This window comes from Quercus robur, chromosome 2, assembly GCF_932294415.1.
Source record: "Quercus robur chromosome 2, dhQueRobu3.1, whole genome shotgun sequence".
Classification (NCBI taxonomy): domain Eukaryota; kingdom Viridiplantae; phylum Streptophyta; class Magnoliopsida; order Fagales; family Fagaceae; genus Quercus; species Quercus robur.
The window spans coordinates 71116699-71137502 of NC_065535.1; the positions used below are offsets into that span (position 1 = coordinate 71116699).

Sequence of the window (20804 nt, forward strand, 5' to 3'; positions counted from 1 at the left end):
AGAGAGGGGAATTGAATTAAGGTCCTTTCCATTTATAGAGATACTAGGTGTGCGTTTGGGAAGCGCGTTTTGCGCTTCCCACGACTGCGTTTGCGTTTGTTTTTTTTTTTTTTCAAGCCGTGAATGTTGATTTTTTGCGTGAACAGTTCACCCGTGCACTGTTTATGGGATCCACAAACATCACTTTTCGGCAATTTTTTCATTAAAAATTGGTCCTACGATACTATTCACACATTTAAAAATTATTTTGCTACAGCGTTTTCAGTTTTCAGCTTTCAGTTGTATCCAAATGGACCCTAGGTAATGTTATTCATGAGTAAACAAAACTCTTGATAGCTCATTCATTTTTAGACGTCATAAGGTTTCCACAAGTTACATATTCGATTAAACGATGAATGAATACGCAAACATACTTTTCATGCTTGCTTGAGTATTAGCAATGAGATTCTCCAATATCATGCTAAGAATAGCTAGGATTTTTAATAATATACCATTTGTTAGTTGAAAAATATAAAATTCAAGTTATTGATTTGAAGTTGATGCTTTATTTGAAGTTGAGCTAGCTCATAAATAACTTTGCTCCAATGATAGTTTGGAACCTTTACTTTCTAATTGTTGGAGCCTATTGAATAAATTCGTTGACATGAAGATTAAGCATATCTTTTGAGAAGCTAGCTAATATATGTAAGGATGCCCTTACCGTATGTGGAACTTCTCTCCCATGCACTTTTGTTAATTTTGTTAACTCACCACTTCTAGAGGAGAATCTAGCCTTTATAACCTTAATTGATCCAATGGTCCTCATTCTCATTTCTCAACCATCATCATTTACGGCCATGAGAAACCCTAGCTAGCTTGTTTTCGAGCTTGAAATTGAAGCTATTCAATGGAGGGTTCTCCGCGGAGGGAAGATCTTTTACCTTTTTTCTTCTTCTTCTTCTTCTTCCTTTTTTTTTTTGACTATTTTGTTTTGAAAATATGAGTTAATAGGGTTATCTGGTGTATTGCTATCTATTCTTATATTTGTACAAATCTGAGGTGTCACTCATTTATTGGAGGATGTAAACAAGGGTGTTTACACCACATACGGTTTGAATTTATTCTCCAGCAAAGTTGTTGTTATTGACAATATATTATGGGGGTGCCTAATTAAATAGAATCGACCTTCCTATCAAGGATTATATTGATTTATCTGGTTACTTCTCCTTCAGGTTCAAAAAAACTGAACCCCTGTTAATTAGATAAGACCTTGTTTCATATATAGCATCCTTTTCAAAGGAATAAGAATTCATCATAAGAAGGTGGACGATAAGTTATAATTGTCTTCCTCAAGCTTCCTTCACTTCCACAGGTAATTTTGATATAGCAGAACCAAGCAATAGCACCTGACTAGGAAGAAAAATTCAATTATATATATTGAACAAAGAGACTTGGCAATATATCTTGGAAAATGATCAGTACGTTGTTCACAAACCAAGAACAATCAATCTCATTAATTCGATCCATGAAAACTAATACATAGGTTCCAATCTATCATTTATTTTCGTGTCCAAAAAGGACTGACTGTAAAGGTCCATACACCAAATCGCATTACAAAGAAACAGAACTTATAAAACAAATAGCCGGCCAGAGCACATGGGTTGAGGAAGAGTTGCCGGAAAGGAATCATTTGGTGGTGAGGGAGAAATGACAAGACGAATTCAGGTGCTAAGACTACGAGCCCCCTTGAAATAGATAGACTTTGAAATGATGATCACGATCTGAGCGGTCGTAATTTGTTCCTGATGTAGGTCAAGGGAATTATGAAAATGTAGATAATCCCAAACAGGTATACGGGGATATCAATGCCAAACGCTATAGTGGTATTAAAAAGAGAATAGAGACTTGATTTTTTGTCCAAGACTGTTCGTACGCCCGCCGAAAAGGCTAAGACCATGAATGAAAGGGAGATCGTACTGAGCAACGCTGTTACTGGCGGTACTATATTCTGAACAGAGGTCATTTTCGGAATTAAAGGCGTGGCAAAGTAAATAAGCAATGAGGCAGCTGAGGTACCAAATGACAACGAGTCATATATCAGAAATTTTCTGAAGTCTCTGCTTTTAACTAAATTTGCCTTCCCATGGCCGTCGTATCCACCAGGCACTTGGAAGGCTGCTGCGAAGGTGACAGTTGTAATCAGTGTCATTACCAGGAAATTGTATTTTTTCAATTCCTTATTAAAATCTACAATATTATTGGCTGCACCCGTTCCTCCCTGGACCTTTGCAGCAGCTTCTATCCTCTGTGACTCTTTAACATGTCCTTCATTCTCAGCAAACTGCTCTTCCGTAGTCTGTCTCTCAACCTCTTGCTCCAAACTCAGTAAAACTTTGCTTCTACCCCGCAGCTTTGACATGAGTACCATTTGCAAGCAATTAGAGGGATAAAAAATAATATCAAAAAGTGCAATAAGACGAATGAATAGTAGCAAAAAATAAATTGAATAGTAAAATAAATTAATAAAAATAATATTTGTCAAACAGATACCTAAAGTTGTAAATTAATTTCTATCTTGGAAGTTGGAACATGCACGGGTCCCTACACGGTCACGCCTATCTTATTAGCTTGATATATGTATTTGCTAGATTTAATTTCGAACATTTTAATCCATATCCAAGGAGTTTCTCTCTCTAGCTATTTACTATAACGAGTTCATTTGACAAATCAATATATATGGAGATGCTATATTATAAATTTCAATTAAAATTATTACACACATTTTTTTAATTGAAATTATGAGTTCAATAAATATATGTGTAAGGACCATATTTGGATCCCAGCCCAAATGATAGATGGACTCAAGCCAAAAAAACACAAAACAATGAATTTGTAGAGTCAATTGGAAAAATGGGCTTAAACGAGTTGGCTGACCAAATAGAGTGGGTTTCAATGACAAGAACAAAAAGACAGAGTGATTCAGCTAAAGAAAATTGTTCTCGGCATAGTCTGAGAAGATCAGTTCTTATATATTTCTCTTAAGTTTGATTACAAGTTGTTTCTTGATTGCTACAGTATTTTTCTCTTCATTTCCCGATCCCTCTCTTTCATTGCCTCCTTCTCCTTATATACTATCTTCTCTTTTCATCTCTACCCTCCACGTGCAGGTTAGATGGTTGGTGTTGATACTTGTCCTATTAGCCCTTTCCTGAAGTCTTTCGGGGTAGCTGTAAAGCTGAAAAACACTGTTTAGAGATCACTTCCTCATTAATGCGGCCAGAGAGTTAGCTACAGAGCATTCAATGTGATGGTAGCAGCTTTCTCTTAGATATTTATGAGCTTCCATCCTTCCTGTACGTTCATAATTCACATCCCTATCAGTGGAATTTCCTGGAAGGTCACTTTGAGCGATAAGATACACCTCTGGTCTGCGCTACGTTTATCTGAGGAGATATTACTCCTCGGACTACCTCCCCCAACCTTTCCATTTACAACATACTCATGGGACTCTAAACTTAACACCCTCACTATTATTTATTAGTTCTTGTACCAATCAACGTCCTCGCCCAAGGCCCAAGGTCCAAAATATAGTTTTGGGCCCTTATCCCTACAATAGCCCCTCAAAACTCCAGTTTTTCCCTCTTATTCGAGGAGAAAAAGTGGGGTTTTGATTTTTAAGAGTTAAAACCATTCATTTTTCTGGTTTACACACGTGAGAGTACTGTTTTGCGCACCTTATAACTGTTACTGACGCTTCGAAGCCCGCGATGCGTCATTAATTGCTCCAAGCGGCACTTTGTTCCCTGCATCCAACGGTGAGACGTGGATCCTACTCTTAACATTTCTTCTTGAATTTTGAGCAGGATAACTCCCACTCAATTCCTCCTCCTATATAAGACTTCCGGGTAAATCATTTTTCCTCATTTCACAAGTCTTCAAGCATTCCAGAGATCCCAAACACTCAGACCCTGAAGACTTTCTAAGTTCCCAAATTTCCCAAGCCCTTTTCTTAAAAAATCTTTTAATCTTTTAAAGGTTCAAGGATCAATACACGTACTTATTCTTGTAAGTTTCTTCCTCTTTAAGCTTTTTTCTCCTCGGCCAATCTCCTCTGCCTTCTATTCTTTATTTTCTTTCTCTGAAAACTTCTTTCGCGTCCCTTTAGTTCGCCTAGATGGGAAGGTTCAAACACCTCATAGATTCTCTAGTCAGTATGTAGGGCTTCAGGGCTAGGTACCACATTCCGCAGGGAGTAGCCCTGTGATATTGTGCCCCAGACCAAATACTTACAAACAGAAAAGAAGGTGAAGTTGTCATTCCTATTATCGCCTTCATAGAGGGAGGAATGACACTTTCCATGGGTAGGGTGACCCGGGACTACCTAATCAACCACAGATTGTGCCCCTACCAGTGCGCTCCCAACCTGTTTAGAGTTTTAGGGAGTGTAGATGCTCTCAATGAGTAGATGAACTTAGGGTTCATATGGCACGACGTCGTTCACATGTATGAGTGTCATTCCCTTACCGATGTGGGATTTTACCTTAAATCTCGGTCCAACACCGTAAAAATGGTATCATGTCTTCCTAAGTCCAATAAAGGCATGAAGGATGATTACCTGATCGCGTCCGGGGAATGGCACGACGGTCTTGACTGCCTAACTCGGGAGGGAGAACCAGGTGGGGTACCCTAAAATTAAGTCCCTTGGCATAGGATTTAGCCATTTTAGTTTTTTTACCTTTCCCCCTTAACATTTTGTCTTCCTTTAATGGCGAGTTTTGTTGGTCTAACCATGATTTCCTCCTCGGATGTTTTTGCAAATAAATGGCACACTGCTCCCGAGACTCAGCTTGGTCAACGTTCCGGGTCTCAACAAATTGCTGAGGTCGGAAATATTTATAAGTGAAAATCGGCAGCTATGAGCTGTGCACTTGATCCTTGACTTCGAGACTCTGTCAAACGTATTCCATGAGGCCCCAACAGACTCAGCTTCCTCCCAATCTTCTTTTTCCCCCTCTTCCCTCCCCTCTCGGCCTGCTCCCTGATTTGAACTTGCAAAAGAAGAAGAGAAAGGAGAAGGACATTGAGGAGGGGGAGATTGTTCCCCCTGAAGGGCCTGAAGCAGCAGAAAACTGCTAAGGATAAACGGGCCTCTTCTGTGGATAGCAGGAAGGACCCTCTTGGGGCCGAGGTGCGCCGATAGCAGCACACTTGAGCTCCTCGGCTGGAGTTGGAGGGAGCTGCCATCCCCTGAAACGCTTCAGTTTGAGAGTTCCAGAGAAGGCATTCAGCCTACATTGCTGAAGCCCTAGAGTAGCCTCTCCTCCTCCCCAAGGATATGGAGGCTCTCAAGCGGATGAGGCAGCCAGACCTCTTCATGTCCCTGAAGAGGGACCTTGCCATGGTGAGTTAACTAACACATCTTTGGATTAAATACTAAGCTGTGCTTTCATTTTCATTTTCTTTTTTTATTTATGGGATTCCTTCGTTATTTTTATGCAGGTTACCCAGCAAGTTTTTATGGCCGATGAGCGGGTCCGGGACGCCTGTAATGAGGCCAAGGCTAAGGCCCACTCCTACACCGAGACTGAGAAGTCTTTGGGAGTCCTCAAGCAGGAGCAGACGAAGTTGGCCAACAAGCTAACCGTTGTAGAAAGGGCACACCTAAGTGCCAAGGCTGGCTTAAAGAGCTTGGAGACCCAGGCCGATGACCAACACAAGCAGCTTCATATGACCGAGATAGAACTGTCCACCCAAAGACAGCTGGTCCTAGATCTTAAGGTTGAGCTGTAGAAAGCTAAGGATGTAGCTCGGGTGGCTAAGAAAGCTTCTGAAGCCGCAGAGACTGCATCCTATGAACGTGGAGTGCTGGACATGAAGACGCGGTTGGCTGAAGAGGTGGCAGGAATGTGCAAGGACTATTGCACCAAGATATGGGCAGAAGCGCTCAACCGGGTAGGAGTCCCTACTGACTCCAAGCTGAGGAAAGCCGAGAACACTTTCTTCGCAAAGGACATCCAAGAGGTTCCATCAACGCTCCCTCCTCTTGTTGCGAACCTTCTTCCTCCTCCTGAGCAACCCTCCACCATCCAAGCCCCTTCTCCTGATATTGAAGTCTCAACAGGGGCTGACAACGATAAGGAGGTCCAACCATCGATGAAGACCACTCTCTCCTCTCACGATCAGGGATGTGGTTTCCAAGGCTAAGGATGTAGAGTCTAAGTCCAAGGCTAGGGATACCAAATTTCAGGCAGCTGATTCCAAGAAGGACTCTCAGAAAACAAAGGCATAGTTATAGGACTTTTCTGTATTTCTCTTTTTTTTTTTTTTTTTTTGGTGGTGTTTCATCAGTTTGTAACATACTCTCCTTTTAATCAATGAAAATACTTTACCTTTTGTTTCATGAATCTTTCCTTTTCCTTGCAACCTTTATTCTCTTATTAGTATTGTTACCGTTCTGTCCCTTGATGAGACTTGGGATTGATAAGATTGCAAACAATAGTGGGTTGTTATTACTCATAATTTAACAAAAACTAATAGTAATGTATTATGGCTAATTCAAATAAATTGAACAAGTGCCAGTAATAAAGAGAATTATCACATACTTGTACTGAGAATTGGGCCTTCTGTAAGGAAGGCTGAATCTTATGGAAATGAATAGTATATCTTGTAAAAAATAAATAGGGCAAACAACCCTTATTCTGCTCAACACTTATATAAATATCCAAGAACATTAACTTACTCAAAGCCACTGATTCGAGAAGTTTGGTATAACCTGGGATCTATTTTGACACTAGGAAAAATAAATAGAAAATGCTAATTTACTCAAAACATATGGTCCGAAAGACCATGCATGACTGAGGTTCTACTTAATACTTAGTGAAATGAAACTGAAGTATTAATTTACCCAAAGTATGTGGTCTGAGAGACCTGACTTGACTGAGGTTCTGTTTAATACTCAGTAAAATGAAACTGAAGTATTAATTTACCCAAAGTATGTGGTCCGAGAGACCAGGCATGACTGACGTTTTGTTTAATACTTAGAACAATGATTAAAATATATCAATTTACCCAAGGTACGTGGTCCAAGGAGCCAGGCATAACCAAGGTTCTGTTTGATACTTAGATAGATGTCAGGGAGTATTAATTTACCCAAAGCATATGGTTCGAAGAGCCAGCATAGCTAAGGTTCTGTTTAATACTTAGAACAATGATTAAAAGATACCAATTTACCCTAGGTATGTGGTCTAAGGAGTCAGGCATGACCAAGATTCTGTTTGACACTTAGATGTTAGGGAGTATTAATTTACCCAAAACATGTGGTCCGAGGAGCCAGCATAACTAAGGTTTTGTTTAATATTTAGAACAATGATTAAAAAATACCAATTTACCTAAGGTATGTGATCCGAGGAGTCAGGCATGACTAAGGTTCTGTTTGATACTTTAGATAAATGTCATGACACGCAATATAACAAACCCAAATATGGTGAAGAAAGCTTTCATTAATAATAATATCTTCTCAAATTATTTACATTCCAGGGGTGTGGTATAGCCTTTTCCTCTAGATTTTCAAGATAATACGCACCTATTCCTGCCACTGATATAATGCGATATGGTCCTTCTTAGTTTGGCTTTAACTTTCTCCAGGCTGAGTTCTTTGCAATACCCAAAACCTTTCTTTACACCAAGTCACCAGGTGCCAGTGGTCTCAACTTCACACTGACATCATACCCTTGCTTGAGCTTATGCTCGTAATAGGCCAATTGGACCATGACATTTTCTTTTTGTTCTTCAATTAAGTCTAAACTTTTCTCCAGTAGCCCATCATTACTGCCCGAAGTGAAGGAACTTGTTCTCAGCATGGGTAATCCAGTCTCTAGAGGAATAACAGCCTTGACCCCATAAGCCATTGAAAATAACGTCTCCCCAGTGGACCTACGGGGCATAGTTCAATATGTCCAAAGGACATGTGGCCGTTTTTCTACTTATTTTCCCTTTGCGTTGTCCAGCCTCTTTTTAAGCCTACTCACTATGACCTTGTTGACAGCTTCAGCCTGTCCGTTCCCCTGTGGATATGCTAGGGTGGAATATCTATTTGTTATGCCCAGGTCACAGCAATACCTCTTAAAGGCCTTGCTATCAAACTGCAATTCGTTGTCTGAGATGAATGTATGGGAGATTCCAAATCGAGTGACAATATTCTTCCAAACAAATTTCTTGGCATCCGCATTCCTAATATTTGCCAATGGTTCAGCTTCAACTCACTTGGTGAAATAATCCGTGCCGACCAACAGATATCTTTTGTTCCCTGCTGCTTTAGGGAAAGGACCTACGATGTCCAATCTCCATTGAGCAAAAGGCCAAGGGCTAGACAATGGATTAAGGACTCCTCTGAGTTGGTGAATGTTTGGTGCAAATTTTTTGCATTGGTCATACTTCTTCACATATTCTTGTGCTTACTTCTACATATTTGGCCACCAATAGCCTTGTGTGAAGGAACTGTGAGACAAAGATCCACCATCTGTGTGGCTTCCGCAAATCTCTTCATGTAATTCTTCTAGGAGTAGCACAACTGCTTCAGGGTGTATGCATAGTAGATATGGGTCAGAAAAGGATCTCTTATACAACTTTTGTTCCTTAGACAGCCAAAACCAAGGAGCTTTCCTTCGTACCTTGTCAGCTTCGGACTTACTCTTGGGCAAGACATCTTCCTTAAGGAATAGGACAATAGAATCCATCTAACTAGGCCTCACCCTTATTTGATGAACATGAACCCCATCCCCCCTACTTTAGTAGGTTTACACAAGTCTTCCACAAGGATCACCCAAGGTAAACTTTGTGCTGAAGATGTCACTAGTGTGGCAAGAGAGTCAGCATGTGTATTCCTACTTCTAGGGATTTATGAAAAATTAAAAGACTCAAATCCAGACTGTAAATGTCTAACCTGATTCAAATATTCCTGCATTTTGAGATTTTTGGCTTCTAACTCTCCTTAAATTTGGTCCACAACCAGCCTTGAGCCAGAGAATATTTCTACTGCTTTTCCACCCATTTTCTGAACCATGGTCATCCCTACTAATAGAGCTTCATACTTAGCTTCATTGTTTGTAGCCGAGAAGCTCAATCTCAAGGATTTCTCAATTGTAATCCTCTCAGGAGATATCAGAACTAGCCCCATTTTAGATCCTCTGTGGTTAGTCGTACCATCAGTGTAGACCTTCCAGGACAAAGGTTCTGGTAAGGAGATTACACCAACTGATTTTCCATCCATGTTTTGCTTCTCTAATTTATCTTCTAATAGGGTTTCGGCAAACTCAACCACTAGGTCAACGAGGACTTGACTCTTGATAGAGGTGCAAGGCATGTACTTGATGTCAAAAGGCCCTAGGATCGTACCCCACTTGGCAATCCTCCTAGTGTAATCAATGCTCCGAAGTAGAGATCTAAGTGGGAGCTGGGTTAGGACAACAGTCGTGTGTGATTGGAAGTAGTGGGGGAGTTTACGTATGACATGTACCACTGCCAAAATAGCTTTCTCTAGTGGTAGGTAATGGATCTCAGCCTCGTGTAGTGACTTGCTCACATAATAAACTGGCCTCTGCACACCATTATCAACTCGTACCAGCACCAAGCTTACCGCATGGGAAGCCATTGCGATGTAGACAAACAAGATCTCGTCCACCTCAGGCCTGGACATAATGGGTGGCCGAGATAGATACTCCTTCAGCTGCTGGAAGGCAAAAACACACTCCTCAGTCCATTCACATCCCTTCCACTTATTCAACAATTGAAAGAAGGGTCTACACCTGTCTGCTGACCGAGAGATGAATCGATTCAGAGTAGCAGTCATCTCTGTCAACCTCTGGACCTCTTTGGGATTCTGAAGTGCCTGTAGATTGTTGATTGCTTTAATCTAATCAGGGTTAACTTCAATTCCGCGGTACATAACCATGTACCCCAAAAACTTCCCTGATCCGACCCCAAAAGAACACTTAGAGGCATTGAGTCATAGCTTATGCCTTCTCAAGATCTCAAAAATATTCCCGAGGTCGTTAACATGCTCAGATTCCACCTTACTCTTGACCACCATGTCGTCTATATATACTTCAATATTCTTGTCCAGTTGGGGTTCAAACATCCTAGTCATCATCCTCTGATAGGTAGATCCTGCATTTTTCAATCCAAAAGGCATCACCTTGTAATGGTAGTTTCCAATAGGGGTGACAAAAGCTGTTTTTTCCTGATCTTCCAAGGCTAAAGGTATCCGGTGGTAGCCTTGAAAGGTGTCCAAAAAGCTCATCTGAGGATGACCTACAGAGGCATCCACCAGCTGGTCTATTCGAGGCATAGGGAAAGAATCTTTTGGACAGTCCTTGTTTAGATCTGTGAAGTCCACGCATACCCGCCACTTTCCATTTTTCTTCTTCACAACTACAGTGTTGGCCAACCATTCCCAGTAGAAAACTTCTTTGATAGCCCTAACCTGTTTAAACTTCATCACCTCGTCTTTGACAGCGTCAGAATGATCCTTAGATGAGCGCCGAGGTGGTTGCTTTCTGGGGGTGACAAATGGATTAACATTCAAATGATGACAGATGAAGCTCGGATCTACCCCTAGAGCCTTGTAGGCATTCCACACGAACACATCAACATTCCTCTTGAGAAACTCTACCAGCTGTTCTTTCTCCTGAGGAGGTAGTTAAGCCCTAACTTGAAAAAACTTCTCCTGGTCATTACCTACAACAATCTTCTCTAAATCCTCACACTTCGCCTCCTCGGCTGGTCCATCGGTAGGTAACACTAGAGACTTTGACTGCTATAAGCTCCCTTCAGCAGAGGCTGAGGATTCAACTACAGGCTGATGCATAATTACGGCCACAAGACACTGCCTGGCCATGGACTAACTTCCTACAAGCTCCTTAATTCGGTCCCCTGATGGATACTTCACCTTCAAATGCAGCGTGGAAAAGATGGCCCCCAAGGTATGAAGCCAAGGCCTGGCCATAATGGTCATGTAGAGGGAGTATGCATCCACTACAGTGAAGTCTACTTCAACAACCTCTGACCCTGCCTGCATGGGCAACCTAATCTGACCCTTTGGGATGACAACTTTCTCGTCAAAGCTCACCAGAGGTGAATCATAAGCTGTCAGGTCCTCAGACTTCAAGTTTAGCCCTCTGTACAAATTAGGGTACATAATTTCTACACCACTGCCCTAGTCTACCATCGCCCTCTTCACATCATACCCTTCTATTCTAAGGGTGACCACCAAAGTATCATCATGTGGCTGGATGGTTCCCATCTTGCCTTCATCCGAAAAACTCAGTGTCGGTTGGATCTCCACTCTAGCCCTCTTTGGCTCAAAATTAGACTCCTCGGCTGACAACTGAGCTACGGACATCACCCTGAAAGGATGAGAATCGATCCTCCCAGGTGCAGCGAATATGGCATTAATTGTACCTAATGGGGGCCTTGAAGAAGCGTTCCCTTAAGCCCCTAACCTTGATTGGTCGCCTTGTCCGTTGGGCTGATACAAAAACTGCTATAACCTTCCCTCTTTGACCAGTTGCTCCAGGTGGTTTCATAGAGTTCTACAGTTCTCAGTGGTATGTCCCTGCTCCTTGTGGTATTAGCAATGGAGTCTCTGGTTGCGCCTTATAGGATCCCTTCCCATTTTGTTGGGTCATTTGAAGTATAACTCATTCTTGATCTTGTCCAAGACCTAACGCACTGGTTCTCGGAACACAGTGTTAACCACCTAAGGGGCCGTAGACCTAGACTGTCCCGTAAAATCCCTTCGGGGTCTGTTGTTGTTGTACCTGTCCGACTTGAAATCCCTCATCTCCTGAGGGATAACTTTACCCTTTCCCTTGTCTTGCTGTTGGTCTTCCTCAACTTGCTTGTACTCGTCAATGAGATCTATAAGCCGACGAACACTCCTTACTGGCTTTTTAGCCAAGGATTTTCTCAGATCATGCCCGGTGGGCAATTCGACCTTGAAGGTCCTTATAGCCACATCATCAAAATCCCCATCAATCTCATTAAACATCTCCCAATACTTGTCCGAGTAAGTTTTCAAGGTCTTACCTTCTCGCATGGACATGGATAATAGAGAATCTAAGGGCCGAGGAACTCTACTACATGTAATAAAACGAGACCCAAATGCTCAGGTGAGCTCCTTGAAGGAGTCAATAGAGCTTGCACCCAAACCATCAAACCACCTCATAGCCACAGGCCCCAAGCTAGATGGAAATATCTTGCGCATTAAAGTCTCATTCTTGGAGTGTACAACCATTCTTTGGTTAAAGTGGCTTACGTTCTCCACAGGGTTTGTATGACCATTGTACATGGTGAATGTTGGCTGGGTGAACCGCCGAAGAAGTCTCCCTCGCTAAATCTTGCGTGTGGAAGGTGATCTGGAAATTTGTTTGAGCACTCTGCTCATCACATCATTCCCCAAGCCTTTGGAAGATGAGCTTCTGTTCCTGTGCTCATGGTGGTAGTCCTCATCGTACGAGAAAGACTCACTAGGAGGAGTCCTTGATCTATTCCTATAACTACCATCCGCCTCATCACTAGAAGAGAAATCAGAAATGGAGGGAGTTCGCTTTCTCCTTTCGTAGTGCAACTTCCTCTTTAAATGATCAATCTCCTGTTGCATGGCCATAGTATTTTTCTCCTGAGTGAGGTGGCTACGACCCCTAAAATGACTCCCACTAGTATTGGTAGTATGCACACTCCCCTCCCAATTCCTTCTTCGCTCGAGGTTGACAAAATGATCTTCATGTTGAGACCCCCTAGATTCTGCCTAGTGTGGACCTAAACCTACCATAGTTGAAAATCAAACTCACTATAACACCAGAATCTCCCATAGACGGTGTCAATTGTAAGGACTAGATTTGGATCCCAGCCCAAATGATAGATGGACTCAAGTCCAAAAAGCCCAAAATAATGAATTTGTAGAGAATGGGTTGGAAAACTGCGCTTAAACGAATTGGATGACCAAATAGAGTGGGTTTCAATGACAAGAACAAAAAGACAGATTGATTCAACTAAAGAACATCATCCTCGGTACAGTCCAAGAAGATCAATTCTTATATATTTCTCTTAAGTTTGATTACAAGTTATTTATTGATTGCTACAGTGTTTTTCTCTTGATTTCCCGATCTTCCTCTCTCATTGCCTCCTTCTTCTTATATACTATCTTCCCCTTTCATCTTTACCCTTCACGTGCAAGTCAAATGGTTGGTGTTGATACTTGTTCCATCAGCCCCTTCCTGAAGTCTTTGGGGGTAGCTGTAAGGTTGAAACACACTGTTCAGAGATCACTTCCTCATTAATGCAGCCAGAGAGTTAGCTATAGAGCATTTAATGCGGTGGTAGCAGCTTTCTCTTAGATATTTTTGAGCTTTCATCCCTCATGGACGTTCATAATTCACGTCCCTATCAGTGGAATTTTTTGGAAGGTCACTGTTGGGAAATTTAGATCCAGTTGAAAGAATTAACAAGTTTTAAACCCAAGTTATTAATTAGATTTATTATGAATAAAACTTGTTAAACAAACAAACATCAATATCATGCAACGGAAAAATAAATAAAATAAGATATGATGACCCAGGAAAACCAATGAAACAAACTAGTTTCACTGTAAAAAATCTGGGGGGAAACCTTCCCGAAAAGAAATTCACTATAGTAAAGAGAAGTTTCAGATCTAGTACAAAACATTTGTCCCTATACTTTACAATCCCCGTAGATGAACTCACAGCAGAAACTTTCTACCGCTTCAGAACCTTTAAACTCTTCAATATATGAACGCCACCCTTTTGCACGGATCCAAATACGTGACTAACTAATAATGCATGGCTTCCAGTACGTGACTAACACATCAACTAGAAGAAGATGTTGGCTGCAAAGTTCTTCACTTCATCAACAATGAAGATCAAGAAGCACTTTGTTACAAAACCCTAAAATGCAAAGACGCGGTAACTTCTTTTAGAGAGAATAAGGCATTGGTCACCTTTTGCATATGTTCTCTTTGTATTCTCTTATGTGACGGCCTCTAAAATAAGCCTTATATATGTCTAGGGTTAGGAGAAAAGAAGTCCCAAGAATGCATTCACGAATTCCAAGAAAATGAATCAGAATTTCTATTTCTTTCTTAAACCTCGACAGATAGGAGGTGTCGAGCAGGTGTCGAGTACACGGGTTGAACAGCTTCTTAAACCTCGACACATGCTAACTGTCGAGTTTTAATGAACTTGCACTTCTCAGCTTGTTTCTTAGACAGACTTAATGACTTTAACACTTGATCTTGAAACACATTTTCTTGAAGTATTAAAAATACCTAGATCTACCCAATTACAAGTAAAGTGTGTTTCGTCAAAGGATTACCCAATTACATAAAATAGTGACATATGTTCCTAACAAGTGAATCACATATGTCCTAACAGTCACTTTGAGCGATAGGATACACCTCTAGTTTGCGCTACGTTTATCCGAGGAGATACTACTACTCAAACCACCTCCACCAACATTTCCATTTACAACATACTCATGGGACTCTAAACTTGACACCCTCACTACTGTTTATTAGTCATCGGACCAACCAACGTCCTCGGCCAAAGCTCAAGGCCCAAAATATAGTTTTGGACCCTTATCCCTACAATATGTATAACAGGGTGAGTGTAACAAACACTATCCTACAACCTTAACATTTCCAACTGTTGTGCTATATATGAATCACTAAAAAAAAAGATTCAGGTTTCAAATCACTTTTATATTGTCATATCAAATTGTAAATTTTATGCAGTAAAATTTTTAATATTTTAGCATCTTTCTTCAACAAAATATCATGTCCTCTTCCTTTTACTTTGTTCTAAATTTAGAACCTAATAATTTTGGTCATTATTTAATAATATTTTATTATGATTGAATTTATCTACAAGACTAAGCTTCAAAATATACGTGATGATGGCCTCTCTTTAGTATATCAGTATGTATATATATATACACACACACTTATATATATTGCATTTACTCTACATGCTATCAATATTCAACTATATTACTTAATTATAGTGCCTTCTTTTTAAACGGATCCATTGGCAGGGGCAGCTCTATATGCAAATCAAGGTGGTCACACACTTGCCAAAAAAATATTATATGCTAAACTAATCTATTGTGATTATCTTAATAAAAATTTTGAACACCTTGAGTTAAGAATTACAAAAATTTGAGTTCAACAAAAATAAGAGTAGTGCTACTACATTCACAATATTTTCACAATAATTTCACAATAAATTTAATGTGGTAAGCAATTATTGTTTCTAATTTGGGCCAAATACTAATATTATTTTTTTACCCACTAATAACAGATTTTTACATAAAATTTATTGTAAAAATGTTGTAGACGTAACATTACTTCAACATTAATTTTGGCCCCAAACATAATTCGTAATCCTTAATTTAAAGCTTCAATAACAACAAAAAATATTAGCCCAAATAACAACAAACATAAGCCAAACAAAAACAATACAAGACCAAACAACAAGAAGTAAAAAAATTATTCAACAAAAAACCTATTATAAAACAAAAAGATAAAATTTGTAACTTGTTCAAAGTATTCAATAAAAATAATTTCTAATTTCATTTTTCCTTGAAAAATGGTACCAAGAAAAATATTGTGATAATTTAAATTTTTTAGTGATCACCCTAAATAAAATTCCTAGAGTCGCCACTAAGCACTAAGCACTCATTTGGGATGCACTTATAAGTCAACATATTGCTTATTTTCCCTACTAGTTGTGGGTCGCACATGAGTCACGTATTTATTTTATTTAAATTTTGTATATTTTTCATATTATTTGTGAGTTCTACGTGATTCACATACTTATTTTATTTAATTTTTATTTTTTATCAGTATTTTCAGGAAAATACTAGATAAACTGTTTCTAACCGGATAAGCTTATAAGCTAGGTTTTATTTTTTTTAACTTTTATGTACAGCTTTTTAAAAATTAATTCTTCTTACTTTTTCAAAGTACAAGTATGCTTTAGCATACTTTCACATCAAATGTAAGTAATAGAATTATTTGTTAATTTAAGTGGGATCGTATTCACGTCAATTTTAAAATATGAATATCTCCCCCCTCTATAATATTTTCAAAGGAATTCAAAAGAGTGACATTTTTCCAAAGGGGTTTAGATCACCATGTAATTATTACTTATTGTGAAATATAAAAATTAAAATTATAAAAAAACATTAAAAATAAGTAAAAAGGATTTTTTTTTCTAAGAAATAAGAAGGTAAGAGGTTAAAAAATAATTTATCATCTTAACTTTTAAATTCAGGGAGTGGCAACTGCACCCATTCAAATCTTTCTGAAGTAGTTTCATTCATAGTAACCATACATATAAGTTGTTTGAACTTAGAAGTATATAGTTAAATGATTCAATTTATCATTTTTCAATAATTTAAATTTTTTGAGAAAATTGATAATTTAAAAGTATATGATTAAATTTACCATTTCTTAATAATTTAAATTTTTTTTAAAATCAGTAATTTAACATAGTTTTACGAGGCTTACCACTATTTCAATCCACCGTATTACCACCATTTCAGTCTCCCAAAGCAGCTTATCTAGTTGAAGAATGTCAGCAACGGTCTTCCCTTCCTTGTTCGTAGCACTTTTTTCAACTCTCCTATCACCTGCAAGCAATATCAATACTTTGTATCTCCTTTTGATGGCAGCAAGATGCATAGCCGTGTTTCCTTCGTCGTTTTCTTGCTCATTTATGAGATCCTGAAAAGCTAAAGACGAGAGCAATTTTTTCACTGCTTTTGTCCTTCCACTCTCCGCCGCAAGATGAAGAGCTGTCCTGCCTCTGTTATCTAACAATTCACAAGTATATGGAAATTTTTCAATAATTGGGCTCATCACATCACAATGTCCTTTCATGGCTGAAATGTGAAGAGCAGACATGACCTGAATGTCCCGCTCGTAAGCAAGGGAAATATTATTATTTTCCAAAAATAGTTTGACAACTTCGAAATTGCCAAAATATGCAGCATAATGCAAAGGAGTCCAGCCAAAGTCATCAGTTTTCGTAATTGCGTTCGGAAATTTGTCCAACATCTTGCGCACAAAATCTACAAAGGAGAGAGAATCATGTTGTTAAGAATTAGCTATACCCATCCCAAAGCCTAGGCTCATAGACAATATCTTGTTTTTAGAGGATGAGAACCTCGAGTCTACTCAAATATAATTTTCATTCATTTCCGTAGTCCCCATCCCTTCCTTTTAGGAACTAGTGGGTTCCTAACACAAAGATAAGGTAAAGATCATAAGAATAGCAACTCGTTTTAATCTAATTAGTTTATAGCCCAAATCCGATCTAGTTCGAAATCCTACTAGATCAAATCTAAATCCAATTGAACTGACCCGTTGGTCAGGACTCAAGTCCGTCTATATTATAACAGAAACATAGAAAAGCCTGTAACAGTATGATAGAACAAAAAGAGAGAACAAGTGTATATCCCTAAGGGAGATGGATTACCTGCTCCGGTAATGTCGAGTTTGCGCGTTGGCAGAAGTGGGGATCCAAAAATGTTGAAGCAGGTTTGTATATTCTGCCACCTTTCATCTTTGCGAATGGTTTTAAACCGACTCTCTGTATGAAATAGCCAAGAATAGCTGATGTTACCCGAAAACAAAACATTAAGTAACTAACATGCACCAAGTGTATATAGTAGGTGAGGAAAATATTGTAAGTTTTCTCATACCATCATAAAATATCAATTTCCTCCAAAAAAAAAAAAAAAATCATACAATATCAATTTTGTTAATGATAGATTTGGCTTCCTATTTTCATAATTTGGTGTGCGCCAGTGGTTTTTTCTTTTTTTATACGGTGTGTGAGGGTAACTAGTAATTACAATAGAATAGACAAATTTCTATTAATTTTTTTTTAGCCAACCAAAAATAAGAGAAACTACACTTTATCCCTTAAACTATACACATTTTACACTTACTCACTAAACTATGAGAATACATACTTACCCTCCTAAACTATATTATTTTTACAGTTACTTCCCCAACCAGCAGAATGCATACTTTACCCCCTTAAACTATATCCATTTTACATTTACCCATGAATTATGAGAATGTATACTTACTTTCCTAAACTATTATATATAGAATGAAATGCAAAGTGTTATACGACTAAAAGTTTAGGGGGTAATTGTACATACTCATGGTTTAGGAGGCAAACGTTATGTAGGTAATAGTTTAGAAGGGCAAAGTGTAATTTCCCTTGAAAAATAACACATAAAAGGATATTTCTAGTTGAAGGCAAACGTTATGTCCAAAACTAGGAAGTTGAATATTACTCCAAGACACAAGTTAGGAGTATTCACATCAGTACTTATATAATAATAATAATAATAATAAATGTACCAAATTTTAGCTAACAAAGTCCAAATTACACTCACATCAATTTATACAAGGTTATGTAAATATACATGGTTGTTACAGTAACTATGTAAATTTATATTGGCAATACTCTTTTTTTTCTTTTTCTTTTAAAAAAAATTTTTTTTTTTTTTAACATACCTCAAGAATGAAAGAAGAAAGTAAATGTTAGTTGTTTTGCAAGTAGAAAAAAAAAATAATAAATCAAGAAAATTGATATTTTAGTGAAATGTATTGTAAAATAAATAATTTGACGTTAAGTGTTTTGAAAAGTGAGTATATAAATAGAAAAAAGGTAGCTAAGTTCTTATGCTAAAATATATAAAAATTTTGCATGAATTGATATGAATACCAACATATTGTAGAGCACTTGTACAAGCTTGTGCAAAAATTCATGTCTATTTTAGTATAAGAACTTATTTTTTTTATTTTATATAATCACTTTTCAAAAACACCTACATTAAATTAATTATCTATTTTACACTACATTTCATAAAAATATTTTTTTTATCAATTTTTAATTGCATTTTGAACAGAGATCTCAATATGAGTAAAGAAATATTAAAAAATAGATTTTAAGATGAATAGCATTTTGTGTATATTTATAAGATTATTGTAGCTCATGACACCTTATTCTACAAAAGTTTACGTGGATGTGAGTGATTTTTGAGGTTGTATTCCAAAATTAATCACTTATGGTATTATATATGGACTCACGTGGATGCACAAAAGAACATAAATTAAATTTTGGCTTAAAAAAAAGTATATATATATATATATATATATATATATGGAAAAGAAAACGTCCAGGAGACATAGTTGAAGATATATTCTCACTAATTTCTACGCGAATGACTGCAGCATGCAAGACATTCATTTTGTTCCTTCCCTCGCCGGAGCATTCTGAAATATCTAGGATACGAAGGGCAATTTCAAAAAATCCTCGATCCACTGCCTGGAAGAGTGGGGATTCGCCAGCTTGATTTGTAATTGAAGTCAACCCTGGCTCTTTGCTAATAAGCAAATCCACAATGTCATCATGACCATGTTTTACAGCAAGATGCAGTGCAGTGTTCAACTCCTCATTTTGCGCTTTTAGTAGCAACTGTTTCACTTCAGCTTCTTGGTCTGTTGCACGAGTTATTAGAAGCTCTGAGATACCAAGATGCCCTAAGCTTGCTGCAATATGTAGTGCTGTGTTGCCTTTGCAATTTGTCGCATACAAAGGTGAATGTGGATAAAGCGAATCGAGGACCCTTTCCATAATCTGAGCCTGTCCAGATTTTGCTGCCACGTGAAGAATACAATTGCGACTCGGTGTCTTGTGCTCAAGACTTATTAAAACCCCATCCCTAATTTCTCTATTGAGACTTTCAATATTCCCAGAAATTGCAGCATCGAGCAGTCTAGCAGTATTCATTGCTAGTTTCTTTGAATCTAACCAGTGGCTTTGTTTCACAAAGATAGCTATAAACTTTAATCTGTATCAACGGCGGAGCCAGTAATTTGGGTCAAGAGCAAAATTAAAGGACAAAATTGAAAGTAGAAAATTAATCTAAAAAATATTAATCAATATTAATAACAAAGTAAATAACCAACTATATGCTCATGTAATTCTTATATACAATCTAACATAAAATGTAAACTTTAATTTTCTCAAAAAAAAAATGTAAACTTTAATTTATTTTTTCACATCTAGTTTAATTTACTAAACTGACCTCAACAATTTTTCATCATTTAAAAATTGCATATTTCTTCACACTAAATAATTTTAAATATATCTTTATCAATATATTTGAATAAATAATTATTTATCGATTGATCTCCCGTTCGATTGTGTAATCAATTATTAATAATGTTTATTGTTGAAAAAATTCTTTCAACAATAATTATTGCAACCGATAAGATTAATACCAAGGTCACTAACGAGTAAAACAATAGATATAAAACATCATTTTTCATCTCTACCATTATTTTAATATAAGAGTTGGAGTGTAGGTCAATTTATGTGTAAGAGAAGATATAGTGGAAATTGAATAAATAAAAAATAGAAAAGTTATTTGTCCTTTCATGTAGGGGGCAAATAAGACATTTTTGTAAAATATAGGGTGTGTTTGGATAGAACTTATTTTGCTGAAATTGAAAACTGAAAACTGAAAATACTGTAGCAAAATAATTTTTAAATGTGTGAATAGTGTTGTGGGACCCATTTTTAATGAAAAAATTGATAAAAAATGAAATTTGTGGGTCCATAAACAGTGAATAGACCCACTGATTGACAGAAAAGTAAAAAAAACAGGGCTAAACAGAGCGCAACAGTACTTTACTGTTGCGCTTGTCCCCTGAAACGTGTGTATAA

General features: G+C 37.9%; 2 protein-coding genes across 11 annotated transcripts in view; one reads left to right on the forward strand and one right to left on the reverse strand.

The window, feature by feature from the left end:
- Positions 1–20804, forward strand: part of LOC126714834 (isocitrate dehydrogenase [NADP], chloroplastic/mitochondrial) — a 148229-nt gene that overhangs the window by 71398 nt on the left and 56027 nt on the right. The window lies entirely within an intron of this gene.
- The window catches only part of LOC126714833 (uncharacterized), a 123636-nt gene that overhangs the window by 67500 nt on the left and 35332 nt on the right, over positions 1–20804 (reverse strand). The window contains exon 1 of one of the 3 annotated variants that reach the window (XM_050415213.1): positions 19283–19914. The exons of the other annotated variants lie outside the window; for them this stretch is intronic. Coding sequence (XP_050271170.1) covers positions 19283–19865 — 583 coding nt within the window. The 5' untranslated portion in view covers positions 19866–19914. Of the gene's footprint in view, positions 1–19282; positions 19915–20804 lie in introns of those variants that run through there. 3 annotated transcript variants of the gene reach the window in all.